Below are 27,412 nucleotides of genomic sequence, written 5' to 3'. Positions count from 1 at the left end.
GTGTCTTATATTAATTTTTGCTCCCAAAGATGCGCTATGTCTTATTTTCAGGGGATGTCTTATTTTTCCGTGTTCTGTTCGACGGGCATGCTTCCAAACAAAAACTTTGCTACATCTTACTTTCGGGGGATGCCTTATATATTGCACTTCAACAAAACCTCTACTATGTCTTATTTTCACGGGTTGTCTTATATTCGGGGAAACAGGGTACTCTTTTTATTTGCACCCCTTCCTTAATCTGGTGCTATCCTGAGGGTATGCCTGGGGACATTTTCTTTGTAATAAATGCTTACTAACTGTTAATGCTGGTAGCGGTTCTCTGTACTGCTTTAGACCACTACTGTTCTGGGCACTCTGTTTTGAAAAGGGGCACTGGAGCTGAGAGGGAGTCAGTCAATGAGCGGCTGCTCCCTCAGTGGTGCACAATATCATAAGCTGTACATGCTTTAACCAGATGCTGCATAGCAGGGGACACAAAGGTGAGGCCTCAAAACTGGGAAGGGAAGGTGGTAGTCCTGGGCAGCGTGGTGTAGTGGTTGAGAGCAGGTGGATTCTAATCTGGAGAACTGGGTTTGATTCCCCACTCCTCCACCTGAGTGGCAGAGGCTTCTCTGGTGAACCAGATGTGTTTCCACACTCCTATATTCCTGCTGGGTGACCTTGGGCTAGTCACAGTTCTTTGGAACTCTCTCATACCCACCTATCTCACAAGGTGTCTGTTGTGGGGAGAGGAAGGGAAAGGTGTTTTTAAGCCACTTTGAGTATTCCTTACAAGCAGTGGTGGGATCCAAAAATTTTAATAACAGGTTCCGATGGTGGTGGGGTTCAAACAGTGGTGCCGCCGCACACACACACCTCCAGTCCTACTGGGCAGGGAGGTTGCTTTAGTAACCCCTTCTTGGCACTCAGAAAAAATTAGTAACCACTTCTAGAGAAGTGGTGAGAACTGGTTGGATCCCACCTCTGCTTACAGGTGAGAAAGGTGGGGTATAAATCCAAACTATTCTTCTTCTTCTTCTTCTCTCAGTGAGCAATTCCTGCAAAGGCCAGCTGGTGGCAGCAGTTGAGCAGAGAGAGAGAAAAGCTCCTCCAGGTGTTGGGAAAGCCAGGTGGATGACTTGGGTAAGGCGTAGACCTTGGGCAGCCACTGAGGCCCAGACACTTTAGAGGGCACAGTGGAACGGCCTACAGGTCAGAGCAGGACTGTTCTATCACAGGGCCCAACCAGCATACATCATTCTCCTGTCATCCAGTTCATCCTCATAATGGTCCTGTGAGGAAGGCTAGGCTGAGTGTGTGGCAGACCCGGGGTCACCTCACAACCTCGCATTACACAATGGAGATTTGAACTCACATCTTCTGGTCCTAGTCTGACATTCTAACTACTACACTACACTAGGTATAGAAGGCTCTGAACATGAGTCCAGACCAATCCATATGGCAGGTGTATAGCATACCACAGACTATAGACCTACTCACCCTCTCAACCTCTGAGATGTCTGAACACCTGCCAGGTCAGCTCATGTGCTGCTTGCCAGGTGCGGACAGGGACTATTTTTTAAAACATTCTTTTCAATATTTTATCAGTCTGTTCATCAGTGTTGAGGGTGTTGAGTCAGGTTGTTTCTCTATACTCTTTCCTAACAGAGCGGTTCAGCACAATAGCCTTTTTGGACGTGCTCATTCCCACACAGCCCAATTGGGTCACCCATTCTTGCTGTGAAACTGTTCTGCTCCGCAGGCAATTGCTTAATTAGCTCACAAACCCTATAAATCAGTCATCGCTAAATGCCGAGTTTCAATAAAACCTTGCCCTTCAGTGTAACCTAAGTAATCTTTAATGAAGCAAATGGCTGTCAGTGAGTTTCGATCGGAAGTGTCCTTGAGCATGCACAGTTTTGCAAACACTTGGTTCAGTAGGTTGGACACAATTTGGACAAATGGAGTGATTGGCTCTCTGATCGACACTGTCACACATGGTAATGTATTGTCGAAGGCTTTCACGGCCGGATTCAACTAGTTGTGGTGGGTTTTCCAAGATCTACCAGACCACGGCCCCACGGCCCGGAAAACCCACCAAAACCAACACATGGTAATGATTACTGGTATCTTGCAAATACTATGATCCATAGCCTGTTCTGTGGAAGCCATTGTCCTTTGGAATTGTGTGCCGCAACAGGTATATAAGGCACAACCTTACCATGGTGTGCATCACTTATGTAAGCTCCCCCCCCCCCCGCCTTTCCAGTGAGCCTCTGGGAGGTAACCCTTCGCTTACCAAGGGTTCTTTTTTTTAATAGCCAAGTTAGGTGATTTTGACATATCCCCACTGGGCCTAGGAGTAGGAATAGGATAGATGGATTGATTTGAAGGGCTTTGGTTGTGTCTTTAGATGATGTTGGGTGTTGGGTGGTTTCCGGGCTGTATGGCTGTGTTCTGGTAGCATTTTTCCCTGACGTTTCGCCTGCATCTGTGGCTGGCATCTTCAGAGGATCAAGTGGAATATATATACCCGGGGAATGTCTACAGTGGGAGAAAGAATGATTTGTGGATGATGTTGTTTGTTGCATCAAGGATGATGTTATTTATTATACTTCAAATATTTTCTTTGATGAAGTGGATATCATTTTTTAAAGATGACAAATTAGACAGAGGAATGTAGAAATGGCAACTGGCTGCAGAATCTTGTTGCTCTTTTAAGCTGGTTGCTCTTACAAAGCAGAACCACACTTTGCATCTGAGGCTCCTTCCGCACACACAAAATAATGTGTTTTCAAACCACTTTCACAACTGTTTGCAAGTGGATTTTGCTATTCCACACAGCTTCAAAGAGCACTGAAAGCAGTTTGAAAGTGCATTATTCTGCATGTGCGGAATGAGCCTGAGTTATCCTCCAACTTGTTCTGTGCTCTTGAAGAGTAGCTTGATGCACTATTAAGCCAAATGCAAGGGAAGGAAGCCCTTGAGTCCCTCCAGCAGGATTTCAGCAACTCCTCTTTCCCTGCCCAGCATCAGACTGAGCCCAGAACAGTCCATATAGCAGGTCTACCTTTAGAACCCCCTGATACAACTATGGAATGGACACAGGAACTTTTTAGCTACTATCCAGAGCACATTACACAATCCAGGGGTTTCCCACATGCTTGACTTATTCCTGTTTATCTTAGCAGTCAGTCATCATTGGAAAGTTTGGGCATAATCCTTCTGTATGCTTGTTCTCCCTTAACATTTTTCCAGGTGTAGAGTTAGTTTATTTCTTCGAGACACACCTTACTAAACATGGATTTACAATGAGGGTGGTATCATTATTGGTGGCATAATTGATGGCATTGTCCCAATTCACCAAGCGAGGCCTCCTACGCCACAATGTTGTAGGAAGTGAAGAAATAGGTTGTCAAAATACTTGGAAATAATCTATTTCTGAACAGGCCCAATTAAAATCTCTTTCTCTTCCTTGTTTATGACAGCCAAATTATTTACCAGCAATAATAGACTACCTTAGAGACATTCGCCCAGAGATCTATCTCTACACCAAGCAAATAGTTAACTATCGGTATCCAGTGTGGTGTGGTGGTTAACAGCAGTGAGCTGTAATCTGGAGAGCCAAGTTTGATTCCCCACTTCTTCGCATGAAGCCTGCTGGGCCAGTCACAGTTCTCTCAGAACTCTCTCAGCCCATGTAAAGGCAGGAAATGGCAACCCATCTCTTAATGTCCCTTGCCTTGAAAACCCTTTGGAGTTGCTATAAGTCAGTTGTCACTTGGGAGTACAAGAGGGTCGTCATACCAAGAAAGTTTGGGAACTACTGGGTTAAACTGAGAGAGACTGAGTGGTTCTAGGTCACTGAGCAGTCTTCCATGGCAGATAAGGGATTCGAACTTGTGTCCCCCAGATCGTAGTCCAGCACTGTAGATGCTCCACCACATTGACTCTCAAGGACCAGTACTAGCTCTGCCTGGCCACACAGGCAATGCTACTACTCTGTGTAGCTGTGGTCTGGTTAAGGTTAGGGTTAGTTTTTGCTTGCATCTCTGGATAGCATCTTCAAGGCATGTCATGGTAAGATATGTTTCTCTCCATCTTACCATTATGTACTTCTGAAGGTGCCAGCCATAGATGCAGGTGAAATGCTAGGAGCAAAAACTACCAGAACATGGCCACACAGTCCAGAAAACCCACAACAGCCAGTTGATTCCAGCCGTGAAAGCCTTTGACAATACTGCTACAGATGTCCCACCTGTACAACCTACAAGGCAATCAATACCCTGGCCAGCCAACATGTCCTCCAGCTCTCCACAGAGGACAGTTAGCTTTTGCAAGACAATAAAGGGAAAGAAAGTGATATAAAGATGACAGTGTTCCAAAGCCCGTGGAAGAGCATTTCAGTCTCCCAGGATATTTTGCTGATGACCTTAAAATGACAACACTCCAGTTAAAGGACTTCAAAGCATGCTGCTGGTGCAAAATTTTTGAACTAGACTTTATCAGCAAAATTGAGTCTGTTTCATTCACATCTATCCAGGACCAAGGGTGTCTTTCACATTTCCGGCGTTAAATTAGCATCGCTCAGCTACAAAAATAGTATTATCACCAATTACTGCTGAATTACTGATCATGTCACTGTATAATTTTAGACTCTGCAGACTTCCTGCTGCCTTTTATGTTTCATGTCTACTGTTCACATCTCTCCCCCGCCCCCTGTACCCCTGTGTGAGAAGCAGGGAACCCGTGAAGACTCTGGGGTGATGGTGGGGGACTGCTTCCCTCCTTCCTACCAGTTTTGTTTCCCCCTTCATCTACCTTCCCTCCCCCTTCATCTACCTTCCCTCCTTCCTACCGGGTTTCCCCGAAAATAAGCTCTATCATGATTTTTCAGGGTTTTTGGAGGATGTTTAAAATATAAGCCCTCCTCCAAAAATCGGTAGTTACAGATCACGAATTGCAGACAGTGCCCTGTGCTCCTTGCCAATGAGGATGCAGCTTGCATCACACATAACAGGGAAGCAACGGGGCTGCCGAGAGCCCGCCTTAATGAATTGTGAACGTACCGCATTGCCCTAAAATAAGCCCTAATGCATCTTTTGGTGCAAAAATTATTTTTGTGTCTTATTTTCAAGGAAACCCTGTATCTTTCCTTCCTTCCTCCTTACCGTCTCAACAGCCACTCCCTTTCCATGCTTTTGGAAATCCCACCTTCCTTTTCCTTTCCATCCCACCTTCCTTTTCTGTTTTGCTCCCCACTCAACTGCCTCTTTCCTCCCCTTCTTGTACTCCCCTTGTCTTTTCCCCTCTCCCCTTCCCTACTCCTGGCCCACTGACCTCGCAGACTAGGAATCGGTATTAGGCGTTCTTGGAATTGTTACAGCAATCTGAAATGCCACCCAAATGTTAGGTGCTTCCCACAGTATCTGTGCGTGTACAAACATTACCATTCACTTGGGGGTAGATGGATGTTGAAATCCTTCCCAATTATTTCGTTTTTCAAAGTTCCCCACAAATCTTGGGATTTTCCCAGATCTGTAGAGACATATGCCTTGTACTTACCAAGCCCCCTTGTGCAGATTTTTTGATCCACATAATGGAGACCATTTGGGAATCAGCTATCCTTTTTCTTCCAGTGGAAGACAGCTAATGAAATGCGTGCCAGTTGAACCATTGCAAGTCTTTCCAGGCATGGAAACAGTTGTCCTGATAAACTAGTTTTGCAAATCTTTCACGTCTGCATTACATAGCTTGACTAAGCCAACTTTAAAAATGCAACAACTATTTCTGATCTGTGTTGTGAAAATCACATAGTTGCCCATGTAGATAAACATCCTAAACCAGTGGTGGCGAACCTTTGGCACTCCAGATATTATGGACTACAATTCCCATCAGCCCCTGCCAGCATGGCCAATTGGCCATGCTGGCAGGGGCTGATGGGAATTGTAGTCCATAATATCTGGAGTGCCAAAGGTTCGCCACCACGGTCCTAAACATACATTCCCAGACTTCAAAAAAGTAAAAATATGCATGAAATTAGACTGGTTCCACACATCTCCTGTTGCACACTTCAAGGTGCATTGCATAGCTTCTAGCACTGCTTGCTTTAAAACAAGTCTACTCTTTGGAAATTGGCCTTTGAAAAACCCTTCTTTTTGAATCCAAGGCTCTGGGACTGAGAGCCGTCTGTTAACTCCAAGGCACACATCTCTGCCTGAATATTGACAATTCTGTTTTGTTTCTGGCTGCTACTCCCAGGCCTGTGCATCACTTAACGCATACTATGTTGAGTGAGCCAGAGTTACAGCCAGTTCCCTTCTCCATTACCATGTTGGCTGAACAGGACTATGCGGAAAAAGAAGCATTAACAGCAGCTATTTTAATCCCCAAAAGCGGGCTACAGCTGCCTTCTCTGAATGTTTTTCCCCTCTCTGTTCGCTTTATCGGTCTGGTTTGTTGTTTCTGCTCAAAGCAGGTAGCTTCCATTTTAAAATACAGAAGTGTGACAACGGGAGCTTTCCAGAGACTAAAAGGGTGACTGAGGCAGGTGCCATTTGGCTTGCATGTGAGAAAGAGATCACTGTAGTGTTTCTAGCGCTGGCTGGGAGGAGACCTGACTCCACACCCCCATTTGGCCACATAACTCCTTGCATCACCAGTGGCCAGTCACTTTCTCTCAGCCTAACCTACTTCACAGGGTGGCTGTGAGGTGGAAATCAAGGGTGCTAATCTGAGCTGCTTGGACAAAGCAAATGGCTTCCTTCCTCGCTGGTTGCCAGAGTGTTCAGAAGGAAGGCAAGATAAAATTCTTTCAAGCAAGTCAGTCAGTGACCAGATTTTTCAGTTTGGTATTTCCTTGAACTGGCTAACCGGCGAAAGGAACTCGAGCCTTCTCCTTCCCACACCAGTGCCAACTCCTCACCCTCACTTCAGTATTTTCCATGAAAAGCACTGTGGGCTAATTTCCTCTGGCTCCAAACACGAGCACCGTTTTATGAATGCGGCTAACCACAGGCACTCTGGACAGCTAACTGTACAGCAAGGCACTTTGGCTTGGCAAGGGGAGCCCCCATTCAGAGACTAATCCTCTCTTTCTCAGCATTTGCCATGGGGGAGAGATGGGGAACCAGGCCCAGTGAACACGTTGCAGCTTCCACAGGGCAGCTCCACACTCCTCAGACAATTTTTTTTCCTGTCCAACCCCAAATGCTGCTTCCCTCCACTCCAAAAAAGCTATACAGTGATGTGGAAGAAGTCTGGGGATTTGGAAGGGGGCCATTCCAGCCATTGCCCTGACCTGGATACCCCTGGCAGTGGCTAGCCTGATCTTGTCAGACCTTAGTAGCTAAGCGGGATCAGCTCTGCTTATTTCTTCGATGGGAGATCAAGTCCAAGGTCGCTATGCAGAGGCAGCCAAAGGCAAAACCGTCTCTGTTCATCTCTTGCCTTTAAAATCCTACAGGATTTTCCGGTAGCACCCTAAGTCAACTGCAACTTGATGGCATTTTCCACCACCACCACTACAACAATTAGTCTTTAATCCGCCCTGGTGCTTACTGAGTAAGGAGCGTTGCCGTCCCAGTCGCACCTGTAGAAATAGAGCCACCTGTGCAAGAACAGCCCCCTAACCCTTGGTGGAGCCAGAGCCCACCCGAAAGATTCATGGGAAATAGCAAAGAGTGTCTTTGAGCACGTGCAAAGAGTGCACTTTCCCCTCATTCCATCTTGGCTGGAGATGGGAGCTTTGGCAAATCTCCTGTTCCAAGATGTATGAATCGAGCCCCTGGGCTACACTCTGCCTGATAATTTGCTTCCTGCTCTTGGGTCTAGATTCCCCCACCTTCAGTTTCTTCTTTACTCATTTCCTGGTTGTAATGGGCTGCTCTTGGCCTTAGGGCTTTGAAGAAAAAAAGTAACACCACAAATTACAAACAGCAGATTTCTATATGCCAACAATAACTGTGTGCTGAGGGTCCCCTCAAACTCTCTGCAGGATTCAAATCTGGAATGAATGTTGATGGGCATTAACAGAAAATCTGAAATTCAGATTACATTCCAGTTAGAGAATTTCAGTGAAATTGCCAGCCAAACTTACACATATATGTACATGCCATCAAGTTTCTTTAAAAAAAAATTAATTAGGTTTTAAGGTACCTCTGACACCAAATTAAGAGGGAAATGCATACCAGTGCTATTTTCCTTACTTCAACCTCCAAGTAATATTATTATTATTATCATTATCATTATTATTATTATTATTATTATTATTATTATTATTATTATTATTATTATTATTATTATTATTATTATTATTATTATTGTAGATTTCACCGCTGCCAGATCTTTAGTTGGTTGTTGGCCTTCATAACAATGGCCAACTAAAGATCTGGATCTGTGAAATCTACAATAATAATAATAATAATAATAATAATAATAATAATAATAATAATAATAATAATAATAATAATAATAATAATTCGAAGAATATGATGATGATGATGATGATGAGGAGGAGGAGGAGGAGGAGGAGGATGATTTTGGATTTATACCCCACCCTTCTCTCCTGTAAGGAGACTCAAGGTGGCCTACAAGCTCCTTTCCCTTCCTTTCCCCACAACAGACACCTTGTGAGGCAGGTGGGGCTGAGAGAGTTCTGGAAGGCTTTTCCCTCATTCCCCCCTCCCCTTCCTCACATTCAACAGGTTGGTGTGGTATTAAATTTTATAATGATCTTCTGCAACAATGTAGCTTTCTTTCTTTTTGAAAGGAAGTCCTTAGCCCTTTTGAGTCTGGAGTATGACAGAAAATGTGCCTTAAAGCTGTATTGAAAACCCTAAAATTTAATTTAAAAAAAATGAACGCAGGGAACTGGGACATTGTAGTTGAAGATCGTGATAAAAACACTATAGTGATCTGCCATGTATATGGTGGAAAGGGCCATCAAAGCAGCAGATTTATGGTAACCCTGTCGGGTTTTGCAGGCAAGGGATGATTAGAGGTAGTTTACCATTGCCTTCCTCTATGTAGAGACCTGGACATACTTGCAGGTCTCTTGCAGAAGGAGAAGAGGGGGAGGGGGAGTTTGGATTTATATCCCACCTTTCTTTCCTGTAAGGAGACTCAATGTGGCTCACAAGCTCCTTTCTCTTCCTCTAACTAACCAGAGTTAACCCAGCTTAGTTTCCAAGATATGATGAGATCTGGGCAGCCAGGTCAGAGTGAGCTGTCATTTACTGTTTAAAGAAAAAAAGCCCTGTGGCGAAGGGGAGAGAAAATTGCGGTCAGAGAGGGGCTGAGGCAAGAAAAGTGCTGGGAAAACTTCCATGTGGTTTCTCTGTTGCCATTGTAAATGGCTCTACATTCGCAGAGGCATTGACAGCTACACAAAGAATCATCTCAGTGTGAAAGCAGACTGGCTTTGATTCTGCCCAGTAGATGTTTGTGCTCCAGGATCAAGAACTAATCGTCCTTATTAAATAAACTATGTTTGTATCTCTCGCAGCTGCATTTGCTACTGTGCAGTCAGTAAACTAAATCTTCTTGATCCCTGGAGAAGAAAGTACATGTCCCCCAGGTCATGGGGAATGATTTGCAGTTTGTCCCCTGCCTGTGTCCCTACACTGTTGGTTGCATCGTTTAAACAACTTTTCAAAGAAGGGCTTTTTGCATGCATCTGTGTTAGATCTTTCCTATGCCTTTGACTTTGTATCTAGAATGTTACTATGGACTGAACTGAAACAGATCACAATTGATAGGAGATTGTTGTATTAACTGAAAACCTTTAAACTGATTCTTGAGCCTAAGTGCAGTGTGATAGAGAGGGTTAATTAATTACCCCTTTTTCCATTTCCAGGGGGTTAGACAGGTGTGCCTTTTATCACCATTTCTATTTAATTTATACCTGTCTGGTTTGACAGCTTTTTGAAAGGATCCTTCTTTTCATTCACCTAAATTACAGGATATTTCAGTCCCCTTTGTACTTATGCAGATGACTCAGTTTTACTTTCCCAAACCCGGGTTGGTCTTCTTCAGGCTCTGAGAAGGTTCCATATTTATTGTTTGCATGAGAAATTATCTGTAAATTTTACTAAAACTAAAATTATTAAGTTTCTTCCTTGCTCTTCAACCAAAAGAGAGACATGGATAATTAATGGGCGGAAGATTTCTCAGGTTTCCTCATTTAGGTGTCTGGGTATCTTATTTCATTCCACCTTATCTTGGAGATGACATAGACAATTGACCATTCAGAAGTCTATGGCAACTATGAAGGCAGTTATGCCATTTTTCTTTTCAAATGGGGCACATTATATTCCAGCAGCTATTACAGTCTTTAACTCAATAATGATTTCACAACTTTTTAAATGACACTTCTATATGGATTTCTGCTGTAGACAACTCTATAAAAAGAATTCAGTCCTTGTTCCTTTAAACAATTGGGGGCTCCCCAGATGCATTTCATCATCAGCCCTTTGTTATGAGTTTGGACTTAGCTCAACAGAACCTTTTGTATTTCATCATCAGTCCTTTGTTATGAGTGTGAACTTAGCTCAACAGAACCTTGTGCCTGGATACATGCCTTTAAATTCTGGTTCCATCTATTCTCTGAGGCCGCAGGAAGAAACTTGGTAAGCTTAACCCTCAGGGTCTCTTATAAGGCTCCCTGGCTCCAGTTTTTTGAGCACAAGTTATCACTAGTACATTGGAAGATGGAGGACATTTTGTCCTTTTCTGCTTTTCTGTTTGATGCTTTTCTGTTTGATGTAAAAAGCATGTGGCTAAATTGATCTAAGCTAGAGATACTCATTTTGATTCTTGGAGGATATGTTCTCCACTTGCCCTGGGCCTTCTGTCTAAGGGTAAAATTTCTCCCTGTTTGGACTCTCAGGTTAGTTTTTAGAACTTTATACACTCAAGATTTAATTGCCCCTTTTCAATGGTTTTGCTGGGTCGTGTGCTAAATATCCCTTCTTCCTACAATGTCCCTGCCTCCTTCAGTCAGAAGACACCTTGGAACTTATCCCTTTGTAATGCCCTTATGTGTCCCAACTGAGGCTAAAATGGATTGTGCCATGTTTTAATACTTGGTCCACTCTTTCTCAAGCAATGTTAGAGCAGAAGGTTCATCTTTGAAGACTCTGACTCTTATTGTACTTATTTTATTGCTTGTTTCTTAGAGGCTGCAGAGTAGGGTTTTTTTTAACATATGTGTCTTATTTAAGTTTTATGGTTTTATTGTTTAAGAACTCAGTCTAAAAACAGGGAGTTTAAAAAAAAGAAAAAGTGTGAACAACCAACATTGCATACATTTCCTGTTTTTGTGTGTGTCTGCTGTGTTGGTACTGTGTGTCATAAGTGGAAGAGCTGATTGTAAGATTCCTTTTCGAGGCCCATGGTTTAGCACTACCCAAGTAACCAGCCGGCTAACCAATTTGAAAGAAGACAAACCAGTATCTTCTAAAATTACGGCATGCTACTCAATTTTTTTGTTGTTGTCTGTACAGGCACCAAATATCCGGACAAGAATACTGCACTACAATTCATGTGAAGGTTTTAAAAATAAGTTGGTATTTCTTTCTTTGTTTGTTTTGCAGAGTTGGAGGTGGCTGCAGTTCCCATAAGACCATCCAAGAACATGAATGTTTGAACTGATCCAGATCTGAACAGCTCAGCAGCCAGTGATGGACTCTATGCAATGCAATGCCATGAAAATACACATGGAGACTTCACAGTAGTAAGTCTCAATTCAGAAATGTTAAATATCTTTTGCTTTGACAGTATGCCTAAATTGGAAGTAGTAGTGGAGAAGAAAAGTGTCTGACCCTATGTCATTGTCATCTTGATGGCAGAGTAAAAGAAGAAGTAGAGCTGGTTTTTATACCCCACTTTTCTTTACCTTTAAAGAGTCTTAATACGGCTTACAAACTCCTTCCCTTCCCCGCCCCAAAACAGGTGCTTTGTGAGGCAAATGGGCCTAGAAGAGTTCTGAGAGATCTGTGTCTGGCCCAAAGTCACCGAGCAGGCTTCATGTGTACATGCAGGGAAACAAATCCAGTTCCCCAGATAAGAGTCTGCAGTTCATGTGGAGGAGCGGGGAATCAAATCCAGCATTCCAAACTGGAGTCTGCCACTCTTAACCACTACACCATTCTGGGGTTCAAAGGGATTTGAGCATGACTGGTACCCTAGGCACCATGTGGTACTGGTTTCTAGCTGAAGGACACACAAAACCTTTGCAGTTTGGGCACGAAAGGGCCTCTTCCCCTCCTTCACATTTGGAAGATGCCACTTGTTAGTTGCTCCCACGCAGCCTTGATTTCTGTGGCCAAACCGTGCTACTGAGGAGCAAGGCAAAGTGACTGCCAGTGGAATTCAAACACATCTTGAACTTGGATCCGCTCCGCAGTTTAACTGTTTGGCCCCGAAATCTCATTAAGATGTGTCAGACGTTAGAAAGGAGAGATATGTGTGATTCAAATAAGAAAAAAAAAACCGGGCCCTGAACGATAGAGAGGAGCGGGATGCGACTTTCCCTGCCTGGAGGCCTTTGTTCGTGTCCCAGCTGGGCTTGATTAAGCTCTTTTGGCACGTTTAGGAGTGCTTCGCTTCCAGCTCAGGGGCCTGGCGGAGTAACAGCTCTTCGTCATAGAGTCAGACGTGGGCTCATAGAGAGAGAGAGAGAGAGAAAGAGAGAGAGAGAGAAAATGTTTCTTCATTTTTCCACCTCTGGAGGGAAAGGAAGAAAGAGAGGCGCCTAAAGGAGAAGCTTGTTGGCTTCTAAGATGTCAAGATCTCCGTAAGGACCTCTGTCAAGCTTACTCCACAGCCAAGGTTAGAAACACCCCCCACCCCCAACACCCCAATCCCCTACTCTCTATCTGTCTTGTCACAGACACACTGGTGGGGGGAGAAGGAGGTAAAGTTTAATACAACTGTAAAGTTGGAGCAGATGGTTGCCAGATTTCGGCAGTGACGTGTGCTGCAGACGCTCTTCCTCGTTTGCGGGGGTGCGGGGGGGGGATTTCCAACCTCCTCTTCCCCTGTTAGGAACAAGGCCAGCTGTATTTAGCACCTCCAGCAGGTAAGGAGACTAACTCCCCTCCCTCCCGTCAGCTCCACCTGATTGAGAGAGCACTTTAACATCTGCCTGCAATGTTGAGAGGGCCTCTGCTTTCTTTCTCCTAGAGCTCACTCACTCCAGCAGAGAAGGATGCTATTTTAGGCAAGGCAGAAAGGGGTCCGCTGGAAGGCATCTGCCGAGGCGAATGCTTCAGGCCAACTGAACAGAGGAAAGCGATTAGCCGAGTCTTGCTGCAAGCCCTCCATTCCACCACTGTGGGTCTTCTGTCTCCTTGCCTTTTGGGACTTCTCGGAGAGATCTTCTTGGGATTTTTCCCCATGGTTCCAGCTTGGACAGTGATGCTTCAGTGTGACTTTCTTTAGACTTTGGGGACACTCTGTATGTGGGGGGAGGGGGGAAGATACCGTAGGGAGCTTTAGGAGAAGTTAAAGGGGCAAAAAGCATCTTTCTATAAATCCAGGTGCGTCTTGTGGATAGTTTCAGATGAGTAGTTGTACTGGTCTGCATTAGAAGAGCAAGATTTGACTTCAGCAGCACATTAAAGACCACCAAGATTTCCAGGGTGTGAGCACTCGAGAGTCAGTTCTTTGATCTTGCAGAGGGAGCTCAGACTCTTTTAAGCTGTCACCCTGGAAAACTTGGTGGTCTTTGAGGTACTGGTGGACTCATATCTTGCTCATCTTATGTGGACATTGACTCTCTTGAAGAGGCTTACAGAGCATGCTCAGGAAAAGTTTTTTTTTTAATTTTAATGTATTGTCGAAGGCTTTCACAGCCAGATTCAACTGGTAGTTGTGGGTTTTTCGGGCTGTGTGGTCGTGGTCTGGTCTGGTAGATCTTGTTCCTAACGTTTCGCCTGCATCTGTGGCCGGCATCTTCAGAGGTGTGTCACAGAGAGAGGTGTGTTATACACTGTGTTCGGTGAGAAGGGAATGTTTAGTGGGGTATATATTGTCCATATATTGTCTACCCTGGGTAATGGACAATGTATAACCTACTAAACATTCCCTTCTCACTGGACACAGTGTATAACACACCTCTCTCTGTGATACACCCCTGAAGATTCCGGCCACAGATGCAGGCGAAATGTTGGGAACAAGATCTACCAGAACACAACCACACAGAGCCCGGAAAACCCACAACAACCACTTACATTTTAAGTTGAAGGATGGCTCTGGAATTGGGGCATAGCACAAGGCTTTGGTACACACAGCTGGAAAGAAATGCTTGCATATGCTGCCTGGGGCCTGTTCCTATTTATTGAAGGCTTGTGGGGCAGAGACAAAAATATGCCTTTCTTTCCCACCTGTTTAATCTGACACATCAGCTGGATTTTGGATCAAGGAAGGATCATAAATTTATTTTGTCCAATGCTGTGCTGCAACTTTTTCTCCAAAAATATTGTTTGATCACCATATTTTAGGCTCAGTGACAAATTTTTGCCACCAAGCACACTAGTGAGTAATGCTGGATCTTTGACAAGGAAGTATTTGCCCCCTAAATGGGCTGCTCAGCTCACTGGGTGAAGTCATTTAGATCACACTTATCCGCAGATGGTAAACTTGGTGGGCATTTTCCAGTCTTATCATCATCTGCCTATCTGTTCATATCCTCTGAGAAACTTAGGGTGGCATTGGTGATTATCCACACCCACCTTTATCTTCACAGCATCCCTGTAAAGTAGGTTGAGCAGGGAGCGATTGACTCAGGTTACTGAGTGAGATTCAGAGATGGGTGGGGATTTGAATCCAGGTCTCCCAGGTGCTCAGTGCTCTAAGCACTGCATTACACTAGCTATCTTGAGTGTTAGAGTAAAGCACCTGTGCAGTCGTCAGCAGCACAAGTTTGGATTGCTGGAAACTAGGTGGGAGATCACTCTGATCCCCTGTGATTTGTCTGTAAAGACCCCTTTGTTAATTTAATATGTTGAGCACAGAACTTATCGATGGTGGGAATGCTGCATAGTTTTCCTTGGTGCATTTACACAACAATGTATTGTCAAATGCTTTCAAGGCCGGAATCACTGGGGTGTTGTGTGCTTTCCGGGCTGTATGGCCAGGTTCTAGTAGCATTTTCTCCTGACGTTTTGTCTGCATCTGGGGTGTCCTTCAGAGGATGCCAGCCATGAGAACACAGCCATACAGCCCGGAAACCACACAACACCCCATTTACAAAACACATTAACAGACCTGTATTTCACTCCTGTGTCTTGAACATCATGGCCTGATGCAGACTTAATGCTGCCAAACTGCCTCTGCAGCAGCCCCCTCCCCTTTTAATTGTGGGGCTTCTTTTGACTAATGTGACTTGTCTTGGGGTATTCACTATCCATTCTTAGCACACACCCTGGTTTCCTGACTAGCCTCTAACCTGGTTGCAATCTGTGGTTTGATTCTATGGTGAATGCTATTGGATGGTGTATATAATGCTGGGCGTAGCTACTGCCAGACCTGATCAGGAGATAATGTCTCAAGGATAAAGGTGTTTGAGCTTGCATCTGGTTTTCTGTGCGTGATTAGGAAACTGGAAGTGATACATGGAAAATTGGAGGTGGGGGGCATTAGGGAAATGTCATGGGTCTTACTGAAATTGAATTTTCAGATTTCCAACAGGTATTTACATTAAATTACTATTTTAGAGTTTATGGGCTGAGTTCTTAATGTTAGATATTTATTGATTGTTATTTACTCACCCCTCTTGTTATTGTATTTTATTTAATAATATTTAATCTGAGCATGTTTTCTGCCATGTCATCTCCAATTTTCCTTTCAGGGAATCTTAGAAATGTTTTTTTTTGGGGGGGGGGTGTATGCAAAGGAATACAGAGAAATCTGAAAATCCTATTGATTAAGAATGTGCAAAACCCCACCACAATATATATTGAGATCTCCTTCAAGTTTCCTCTGTGTCCGGAGCCCTTTAGAAAGATAATATGCAGCTGTCATCCCACTAAACCTGTCCTGGAGGCAAACGTCCCCTGGGTTCTGGAAGTGGTTTGGCATTTTCCCTGGAGGTGGGACAGAGGCCCAGGTAGAGCTACTACAGGGTTTTGCCTAAAGCAAATGTCAAAGTAAATTCGCAGGTTCCTCTTCATGCAAAACTTTGAAGATATCTTGAGGGAAGCTAAAATGGTTTCAGTAGAGCGTATTCCACACTTTCCAGGACTGAGTTCCATCAAAAGTCAAATTGGAAAGCAAATTCAGAGATCCTTCTGCAAAGGAAGAAGAAGAGTTTGGATTTGTAAGGAGACTCAAGGTGACTTACAAGCTCCTTTCCCTTCCCCTCCCCACAACATACACCTTGTGAGGTGGGTGGGGCTGAGAGAGTTCCAAAGAACTGTGACTAGCCCAAGGTCACCCAGAAGAAATGTAGGAGCGCGGAAACACATCTGATTCACCAGATAAGCCTCTGCCATTCAGGTGGAGAAGTGGGGAATCAAATCAGATTCTCCAGATTAGAATCTACACGCTCTTAACCACTACACCACGCTGGAAAAAAGATAAGCCCAAAGCTCTTTAATCATCAAAAATTTGGAGGGGAGAGAGAGAGAGAGAGAGAGAGAGAGAAATCTCTACATCCATAATTACACAATATGAGATAGAGAAGAGTTTACTGGCATAGATCAATGAATGCAGGCGTTGGGGATGTTGGAGTATGTTAGAGGAAATCACTTCCACAAAGGTTTTGACAGGTGACCAGCTCTTTCTTTGCTGGGGCTCCTTTGAGAGGCAGAAATGTGCTTAGTTGAAGGCTTTCATTCCTGTCATTGCATCTCTGTTACAGAAGAAAGGGTTCTCCTCATACTTCTGTTTATCTGTTTTACATCTTGAAAGGGCACAGAAGTTCTGCCAAGTACAGAAATAAGTTGGCAGCTTGCATCTTAGGGAAGGCAGAAGTCTGATTCATAATTATAGAAGAAAAGGCGCTCTTCCGAGCAAGACAGCGGTGGCGGGAAGAAAGAGGATGGAATTGTGGGAATTGCCTTCCTTTGGAAACTTTGCAAACTTATTAGAACTCTATGAACATTCAACCTTTCCTGAATTTTCAGCAACAGGGTGAGATAGTTGCACCTGAGGATTAGATAGAAACTGTATCTCTTCAGACAGCATGTCTAGTCTATGTTCCTTTGAGTTGGGTCACTATGGATCCATTCCACTTGAGGACATATGTTCCTTCAACTGAAAGAGATTTCTATCACTCTTTTTTTCTGCTGCAGTAAGATACCTTTGGTAGCAGGGTGGGTCCATGCCCACCCCTTGTGTGAAAAAATCTCTTCATGCAAATAGAAAATCAGCACCCCAGTGAGCAAATCTAATCCAGTCCTCTCCCCAGTGTGTACTGTTTTCTATTTGCAGCGAAATGTTGTTGTTTTTTAACATAGCAGGAAATTTAAACGTTTAATCCACCACTTGGTCTTTATGTGTAGATCCAGACAGGAGCCACAACATAGGTGCCTTTTGGAAATTATTGATTTACATTTTGCATTATTATACCCGTGTGTGTGCATATATAAATATATATACATGCAAATATATGTGCACGCACGCTTGCTTACAAACACACATGGGAAATGATCCATCTGAAGTTAAGCGCTTTGAAATGCCACAGCTTTCAATCATGCTGAAACCGTTCCACTGAAATCAGTGGGGCTTACTGATTTGTTTTGGCTGAATCAAGCTTATAGCAGGTTAACTCTATGATATAAAGGGCTAGAAGGTATCAACTTTTGTGTCTCTTCAAAAAAAAATGGAGGGAGATCAGAATAACGAGCTGTTTCTTGGGCTGGCCAAAAATGACCCAAATAGCAGTAGCAGTCTTTCTTCTTGCAATACAAGATGTTTTCCATCGCTGCATTTGCTAAAAATGTCTCTTTGGAACTGCTGAACCACACAATAATAATCTCCCTGCCTGCACATCAGTTCCTTATTAAGTGTGAAATTTCATCAGAGCTGCAGGCCAATAGCAAAAGGTAGAACAGGAGAGAAGAGGGGCTGGTGTCTGTGGTTTCTTGCCGGAGCAATGCGGCTATCACATTATAATTTATCTTCCAAATGTTTCATCATTCCAAAGGCTGGTAGTAGTAACTGAGATCCACCAAGGGAAAATTAAAAAAAAAAAGAAGGCAAGAGGAAAGAGTCATTTTAACTTCAACGGTTACAGTAAATATTCTATTTAATTCAGGCCAAGAAGAGGAGGTCCCAGAATAGCTTCACGTCCAAAAACGTTGCTAAACTGTCACTTTCCACCCCCTCCTGAAAACACAACCCACCCACCACCCTTCAGATGGAGCAGCTAAGCAGGCCTCTATCCAAACATCCTTTCCTGCGATCACAGCAAAAACTGTCCATAAATTTCATGGAGAAGGAAAGGAGAAGGTGCATTTCCGAGGTCCCTGTTCGAGCAAAACATGTGAAGGATTCACCAGAAAGCTTCAAGTGTTTTCAAAAGATTTGCAGAAATTTCTCAGTTGGGCCACAGGGGGTTGTCAACAGCAATAACAGACACCATTCCTTAAAGAATAATAATTCAAAGCCTTCAGAAATGAAATGTGTTATGATCGTGCAAACTAAAGACATTCACATAAATATTCATTTTCATGACAGAATAAGATCCTGGCTAAACGTCATACGTTCAACATGGAAAAAAGTAGCCACGTATCAGAAAGCTCTCCTGTCACCAAAACAGATCTCTCCCCCAAAGTGACCATTGGGCTCCCCAAACTGTTGCTCTGGGGGTTCAGGGGAGATGGCATGAAGGGCAGGTTGGGGGGTTGTTTCAGGATAAAGGAACTGGTGGAAATTACACCTTCCCTCCTGTAAATGGAAAACGCAATCTGATTCTAACCCACTGTCTGATACTTCTTTTTTGGTTTTGTGGCTATTTTCCTGCTGGCATTTGAGAATGGGAAGAGCAGGGTATGTCTAGGCCAGGGGTAGGGAACTTGCGGCTCTCCAGATGTTCAGGAACTACAATTCCCATCAGCCTCTGTCAGCATGGCCAATTGGCCATGCTGGTAGGGGCTGATGGGAATTGTAGTTCCTGAACATCTCGAGAGCCGCAGGTTCCCTACCCCTGGTCTAGCCTAAGGAGAATCTCTGGTTTCAGTGAGCAACCCTGACTAAACAGCATCCTTGGGATGAGTGAGAGGAATGCTGGAAAGTGCCATCAAGTTGGATCCCATAGAACAGGGGTAGGGAACCTGCGGCTCTCCAGATGTTCAGGAACTACAATTCCCATCAGCCTCTGTCAGCATGGCCAATTGGCCATGCTGGTAGGGGCTGATGGGAATTGTAGTTCCTGAACATCTGGAGAGCCGCAGGTTCCCTACCCCTGCCATAGAAGAAGAGGAGGAGGAGGAGGAGGAGGAGGAAGAGGAAGAGGAGGGTTTGGATTTATACCCCACTTTTCTCTTCTATAAGGAGATTCAAAGGAGCTTACAAACTCCTTTCCCTTCCTCTCCCCACCATAGACACCTTAGCTCATTCTGCACATGCAGAATAATGCAATTTCAAACTGCTTTCAATGCTCTTTGAAGCTGTGTGGAATGGCAAAATCCACTTGCAAACAGTTGTGAAAGTGGTTTGAAAACGCATTATTTTGTGTGTGTGGAAGGGGCCCTTGTGAGGTAGGTGGGGCTGAGAGAGTTCCAAAGAACTGTGACTAGCCCAAGGTCACTCAGCAGGCCTCATGAACCGAAGCAAGGAAACACACCAGTTCACCCAGTAAGAGTCCACCACTCATGTGGAGGAGTGGGGAATCCAACCTGGTTCTCCAGATTAGAGTTCAGTGCTCTTAGCCCCTACACTGCGCTGACTCTCATGGATTTTCAAGGGAACAGACAAGCAGACAGAAGTGATCTGCCATTGCCTGTTTGTGTAGCAACCCTGGACTTTTTTATGGTCTGCCATCCAAGTACTAACAAGGGCTGACCCTGCTTAGCTTCTGAGATCTGATGAGGTTGGACTAGCTTGGGCCATCTCGTTCAAGATATCCTTCAGGTGGAGCATCGATAATCAAATAATTCTGAGTGGTCTTTTGCTAACACTGACTCTTGCCCAAGGACCCCGACTAATCACACTCACTCTGTGTTTTAGGTGGAACAAGCCCAGCTCCTGAACCACTGGAATTTCCATCATGTCCATTAGGATCTCCATTTTGTTCCTTGTTAGCATCATCTTTGGTACGTGTCAAGGAGGGAAACTGCTTGCACCTGAAGAAGGTAAGAGAGACACGATAGTAAGAAATAGCTGATACAGACCTCCGATGTGTATAAGGGCAGTGGACTGATCAGCTTGATTGTGTCATATTATTACGTATCAGAGAATCCCCCTGAAATCAAAACAGCTCCTGAAGGGGCTGGAACAAACTTTGGATTTTCAGTGTAGGAACAGGACAGTGTATGCATCCGCTAGGAAAGCAATTTTGGTTTGATTGTGTACACGTTTCACTTTTTTTTTGCATCTTAAACAAAGTCATAATTCCTCTTGAATGAATGTTTGCCTCTTAATGAACTCAAGCTGTGCTCTGTCATTAATTAAAACGCCAGCTAAGCAACTGGAATGACATCCAACTGAAATGGCTGCAGAAGTTCTCCAAATTATTGGATTCAAATGTCAGCCGTGATGGTACATGAATATTTCCTGCCCCAGAGTAAGATTGGGGGGGTGGGGGCGAGAACATTGGCACTGAACAAAAATAGGATCAAAACAATTCAGATTATATCTTCCCCTAGGCCTGCTATGAGGTGGTAGACAATGTCAGTTAGATCAAAGGATCCAGGTTCTTTCCCTCAGTTTTCCAAACACATAACAATCTTGTTAAGGAATGCTATGGGAAAATAGCAAGGTTCTGCATATTGATCTTTGATATAAAAGTACCAGGTGACTAGTAAGCTTTGCTTTAGAAAAAAACAAATATCCTTCCTCCCCCACTTTAGAGAGTCCCATATTCATTGTGGGAAATTAATCTCTTATTGGCCTGCAGTGGCCACTGACAGGTATATAGAACAGTAGCTCAAACAATAGGTATAACTTAATTTGAGACTCTACCTAGGGTAAAATTACCAGCCTCCAGGCGGAGTCTCAGAATCACAATTCCCAGAATCACAACTGATCTCCATATAGTAATCACTTCCCCAAGAGAAAGTTGCTGCTTTGGAAGGTAGACTCTTATGGTATTTTACCCTACTGATCTCCCTCTCCTCCACAAACCCTGCCTTCCCTAGGCTGCACCACCCAAATCTCTAGGAACTTCTCACCCTAGAGTTGGCAACCCTAGTGTAGGCCCCAACTTACTTTCTTCTAGGAATACTCCTGAAAATTCATTTCATCCAAGTGTCAGTTACTTTGGTTCATTCATATTTTTCCCTCTGCATTATCAATGCAGATGTGGAGATCAGTAAAAACACAGCATGCAAAGCATTACTGGGGTGCATCACTGCAGTATTTAATAAAATTATGCATGGGGTAGAGGTAGTAAATAGCAAGAACATTCTCTTCCAATGAATTTGATGGCCAGACAGTCAGTGCAGACAAAAGGGAGTCCTTATGACTGGTTTATAGAATTCCCTGCTAGTGAACATAGTGACAGCCATGAGTGTAGATGACTATGGGGGGGGGGGGGGGGAAGCAGGGAGGTAGACAAAATAGGAAAAGAGGAGAGCTCCTTCAGTAGCTACTAGCCATGATGACTAAAGAGAATCTCCACATCTATAGGCAGTAAATTTGAGAATCTCACTTCTAGGAGACAGCATCAGGGAAGGCCTTGGTCTCTGTGCCCTATTTGGTGGTCCTCTGAGGCTACTGTGTGATGCAGGATGCTGGTCTAGGTGAACCACTGATCTGATCCAAAGGGGCTCATACATACTTACTGATGTGCAAGACAACCTGTGCATATTTTGTAAAATATATGATAGAAAGCATCTTGATGCAATCATGCAAAAAGTCATATTAACTTTTTTCAATGATGTGTGTAGAGCACAGGTATCAAACTCACGGCCCTTCAGATGTTATGGACTACAGTTCCCATCATCCCCTGCCGGCATGATGCGAGTTCCCATCATCCCCTGCCAGCATGATGCGAGTTTGACACCTATGGTGCAGAGCTTAAAGGGGGAAAGAAAACTGCAGCAAGCAACTTGTGCTCCAGCTGCTGTATCAGTTTTTTGGGGTCTGAAATTTTTGTTAGAACTTTAAAATCTTCCCAATACCAAAAACACAAAGAAAAAAATTCATCAGATTACAAAGCATTGATTCCATAAGAACTCCCAGTTTCTTCTGCACCAAATATTAACAGCAGCGTTTAGTACTTGGTCATTAACCACCTAGATAAAATTAGATCTTGAGCACAATTACTGATAAAAGTCTTACTTTTCTCTCTCGGTTCTTAACAGTTTTTAACTTCAAAACCACTAATCATCAGTTTCTGTTTTATCTAAATACTCTATCTAGGGACTCCAGCTGTTCAGAAACTTAATTAACAGCCCCATCCAAAGCCTTCCAAGAGGGCTTTCTGGCTGTGTGGGGAGCAAAAACTGCCCCCCCAACCCCCCAACCCTCAAGGGCCAAGGCACTGCGTTCCTGGCCCTAACCCCAAGGTGGGAGCCAAATAACATTGGCTCCGCCCCCCATGCTGGCAACTGCCCCCTATGCTGGCCAATCACTGGGACACTAGTGCAGCCCTTCCACGTCCCAGATTCCCAGGTTTGCTGGCACCCAGGTGCTGGCGTGTCTGCCTCCTCCACCGGGGTAAGTGTCCCGGGGAGAGCAAATGTGCTGGTGCCAGACTGCACTGCTCCCTCAAACCCTCTTGGGACCTTCCTGGATGGGGCTGCAAGTAATTTTTTTTTTTTAGTAGCAACGTTAACTTGGCCCACTCTCTGCCAACTCTGATACCTTCACCCACCACTCTTCAGTTGTACATGTAGCTGGAGTTTTCAATTTCTGTGCATATAATATTCTTGCTGCTGCTGTCTTATATAATGACAAAGTTGCCTATTTTCTTTCCAGAGATCTACCCATAGGTTCCAGCAGATAGATCTCAGGTTTCATTTGTACATTTGACTTTAAAATCTTCTGGAAAACATATAACATCCTATGGTCTTTATTTTCAAAACTGAGCCTCTTTGCTGTAAGTAGGAATAAAGGTGACCATGTCCTTAAGCATGTGCACCATTTTAATCACCATTAACGAAGAGAATAGTAACACCAATAAGTTACGTGAGTTTGTATAGCAATCTCAGAAAGGAAGAACCAGAATTACCTGAGATCAGCTATTTTATCTCATATACATCTTAGTATAAGGCCTGGCCTGCCTATGCGGCAGCAAGAGGGACCAGAGTGGGCTGAATCACGTTATGGGAAAATTTCTCATTTGTAATATTCTCCCATGTAAAAACTCCTTGCAAATAAATAAACACACTGGGCTGAACGGTTCTTGCTGAACACTTTGCATGCTGTGCTCATTTTCCACTTACAGGTAATAATTATTCAGGGGAACCTTGAAAAATGCAGTCCCCGCCATACCACCACCAACGGTCCATTCCATCATCTCCTTTTCCTACATGTCTAGAAGAACAGATAGATTTGCCAGCAAGGCTCTTCACTCCAATGGGAGAAAAAATGGGGGCCAGAGTAAACCTTGCAACATCACTTCTAGTTGTGCCCGGAAGTGATGTCGTAACACGATAGAGATCTGGGGAATTTCTAGAGCACCATAATGTTACTTCTCTGCCCGAGGCATTTCTAGGGAAAATGTAGCCCGGAGCAAAATCTGAGTTTTCTGCCTGCCCCCCGCCCCCTCTGGATAGGCGGCTGCTCTCCCCTACCACGTCCAAACAATTTTTTTTGCACGAGGTCTTGAAGTCAGTGTATGGACCCGGGAAGAAGGATGAGAGGTCTGGGGGGTGATTTTCTGCCTCCCCACGTGACTAAATGGCTGCAGCCCGGGGAGATTTGATCCCATATGTTCCCCCGCGCGCTACACCCCTGTTCTCTGAACTGCTGGAAGTGAAGTCACCGTCACTTCCTACCCTCATCTCCATTTTTCCTCCATCTGGAGGGGAAGAGTGGAAGTGAGGGCATGAAGGTGGTGGTGAGAGATTGTCACAGCGGGCAACTGGCCGAATCTAAGACTAAGCTTACCAGAACAATTTGAGCAAAAAGGATTCCGTCCCACAGTAGAGGCAGAAGGCCGGTGGGGGAGCTGTCAGGTCAATTCCAGGACTCAGGAGGGGAAAATTCATCTGTGAAAGGCATGAGACACTCTGGCCTGTTGCTGAATTAATGTGCTGCCATCTCTGACTGGCAGGCAGAAAAGCTACAAGGTGCATGTTCAGCAATACTTTGCTGTGACTGATAGCTTCCCTCATTGCTGCTGGCATTTTGCTGCAGGCAGTCCCTTGAGAGATTCATGAGCTGTCCATGAGCTGTCCATAGAAAGTGAGCTTCACCACCCTTTCTGGCTTATAACCGGAAGCAACATTATCTGCCAGTTCACCTCCAGTCTCAATTTCTGTGGTCTGGTTTGGGCAAACTTCTATATCCTTGGGGGACGCTCTGTTGACCCTACAGTGGTCTGAGGACCAGACATTTAAATTGGCCTCTTCATGACTGTATTCAAGTGTATTTGAGCACAACCAGAGCACAGTGTACATTTTTCTTTCTGCGTAGCCTTCGGTAGGTGTTACATTCACATGAGCTGGGAGACCACAGTGGGAGTGGGAGTACATGCCTGGAAAATCTACACATTGCCAAAACGACATAATGTGGTGATCATGCACGATCAGGTGCATCATTAGGATCGTGCATTCCCAATATACGCAGTTGGCGTGCTCTCAGTTATCACAAATGCAGCATCTGTAGTGGGCTCATGCTTTGAGTAATGTTTATATTGCAAGCCCTGGGTACACTTTATAGTAAACATTCCATCAATCTTCGTTCGGTGTACACTTCTCAGCCCTGTGGTAGATGTGATGCTGCCATTCCATTTGTGAGCAGTGGGATCCTGCCAGCCCTGTGGTTTGGGAGTGTGATTTGCATGATTGCTATATTATGTGAATAGGGCAATATGTGGATTTTCCATGTGAATACAGCTCTTCCTGCTCTGCATGAATGAAATGCTAACCTAATCTCTGAAGAGGACTTTTGCACAATTTTTATGTTAATTCAATGTGTGTACATCTGAAATACACAATTTAAACCCCATATTTATCCAGGAAAAGACCTCTGGTGTTCCTTTTAAAGCAAATGTGCATTGGTTCTTTCTTACCAATAGATGCATATATTCACATACAGATAGTATGCATGTTTGCTGTAAATTATGTTCAAGGCTTAGATATTGTCATATCCAAAAAGAGATACAGACAGTGGTGGGATTCAAATTAACAACCGGTTCTGATGGAGGAATTCAAATAATTTAACAACTGGTTGTTTCCAAGCACCATTTGAACAACCGGTTCTACCGAAGTGGTGCGAACCTGCTGAATCCCACCACTGGATACAGATATTATATTATTAACAAGAGTGAGATAAAAATATGAAGAAGAAAAAGAAGAGGAGGAGGAGGAGTTTGGATTTATATCTCCTCTTTCTCTCCTGTGAGGAGAGTCAAAGGAGCTTACAAGCTCCTTCCCCTTCCCTCCCCCCACAACAAACTCCCTGTGAGGTGGGTGGGGCTGAGAGAGCTCCAAATAACTGTGGCTAGCCCAAGGTCACCCAGCTGCATGTGTTGGAGTGCACAAGCTAATCTGGTTCACCAGATAAGCCTCCACAGCTCAAGTGGCAAAGCAGGGAATAAAACCCAGTTCTCCAGATTAGAGTGCACCTGCTCTAAACCACTACACTACGCTGGCTCTCAATAATAAATTCCATATTTTTATCTCACTCTTGCTATGGTGTAATGGTCAGAATGTTGGATTAGGATCTGGAAGGCCCAGGTTTCAATCCCTGCTCACTTTGCTGAGTGGCTTTGGGCCAGTCATAGACTCTCAGCCTAACCTGCCTAACAAAGAAGTTGTGAGTATAAAATGGAGAAGGAGAGAATCGTGTAAGCCACTTCGGGTAATCCACTGGGGAGAAAGGCAGGGTCTAAATGAAGCAAATAAATAACTAGATTAAGTGTGATCCTCCCAATGAAAACTGAAGTAGTGGGTAAGCATTTTACAACATTGTGACTAGGACTTTAGTGTTTGTGTACAGTATTGAATGACAAGTCTCAGCTAACTTTTGGCGACCCCAGCAAAGGGCTTTCAAGGCAAGTCAGAAGCAGTGGTGGTTTGCCATTGCCTTCCTCTGCAGAGTTTTGCTTGGTGGTTGCCCATCTAAGTGGCTCTGCCTAGCTTATGAAATCTGATGAGATTGGGCTATACCATGCTGCCTTCCCTCTGTAGAGGGACTATTGGGGGATGGGGGGAAATGGCTACGAGGTCTAATCGGGCTTGCAGAATTCCAGCTGTTTACCCCTGGTCAGGTCTGAAGCTCCTTCTAATGAATGTTCTAATTGGCAAAGGATGTTCAGCTTTGACCTAGCTGGGACAGGACTTCTTGGGCAAGGTGTGATGGGGAGTCATCTCAGTGCCCCCCTTAGGCCTTTTTCCATTAACAGATTCATTTGGGCAGGAACGGGAAGTGTCAGAGCATGGGACATGGCAGTTGTGGAAGTGGAGGAGAAAAAGCTACCTAGCAGACTTGGCAGTAAAAGGAGCTGCAGAGTGCTTGTGAAGAGAATTGCTTGTCCTGGATTCAAACTTCAGCAAATATCCTGCAATATAATGACAGTTATAAAATCATATGAAATTATGAAAAAAATTTCAATAGGGAAAAAATAAACCTATTTTAGAGATGGCAAATGAAGAGCCAGTTAGCTGTCTGTTCAGAGGCTTAGTGAGGGCAGCATGCCAGGCAGGATGGTGTTACTGCAGCATCGTGTAGGAATTCTATCAGCAACTGTCCATAATAATCATACATTTGATACTACAACCTATATTTTAAGCTGTTTGCTGGCATTCCTTCTAACCCTTTCTCCTCACAATCCATTGAAGGTTTTTATTGTTTCCCTGTCTTTGTTTCCTAAGTGTGTCAGTGTAAAAGCTGAACAGCGGGAACTATTTCAAATAGTCACATTTTACCTTTTCTGCCTCTGAGCAGTGTTGCAAGGTTGTAATAAGACTGCTCCATCTCGCAGGGGTGTCGTCACTTGCTCTACAGACCTGGTTTGTGCTGGTATACAAATCCCTGAGTTCCTAGGTTTAAGGGCTACTGATCAAACTGTTTTTTTGATGCCCATCATCTATATCATAAAAGGGAATAAAATTCAGGCAGGTGATAAATAATTCACTGGTGCAAGCTCTCCCTT

General features: G+C 44.2%; 1 protein-coding gene across 1 annotated transcript in view; it reads left to right on the top strand.

The window, feature by feature from the left end:
• The first annotated feature begins 12,575 nt into the window (after positions 1-12,575).
• COL16A1 (collagen type XVI alpha 1 chain) overlaps positions 12,576-27,412 on the top strand; it is a 156,694-nt gene continuing 141,857 nt past the window's right edge. Inside the window, exons 1-2 of the mRNA XM_048501613.1 lie at positions 12,576-12,810; positions 20,155-20,279. Coding sequence (XP_048357570.1) covers positions 20,195-20,279 — 85 coding nt within the window. The 5' untranslated portion in view covers positions 12,576-12,810; positions 20,155-20,194. The remainder of the gene's footprint in view (positions 12,811-20,154; positions 20,280-27,412) is intronic.

The sequence above is a fragment of the Sphaerodactylus townsendi genome, linkage group LG06, assembly GCF_021028975.2.
Source record: "Sphaerodactylus townsendi isolate TG3544 linkage group LG06, MPM_Stown_v2.3, whole genome shotgun sequence".
Taxonomy (NCBI): Eukaryota; Metazoa; Chordata; class Lepidosauria; order Squamata; family Sphaerodactylidae; genus Sphaerodactylus; species Sphaerodactylus townsendi.
Note: the sequence above shows the minus strand (reverse complement) of the source record. Positions and strands in the feature narration are given on the sequence as shown.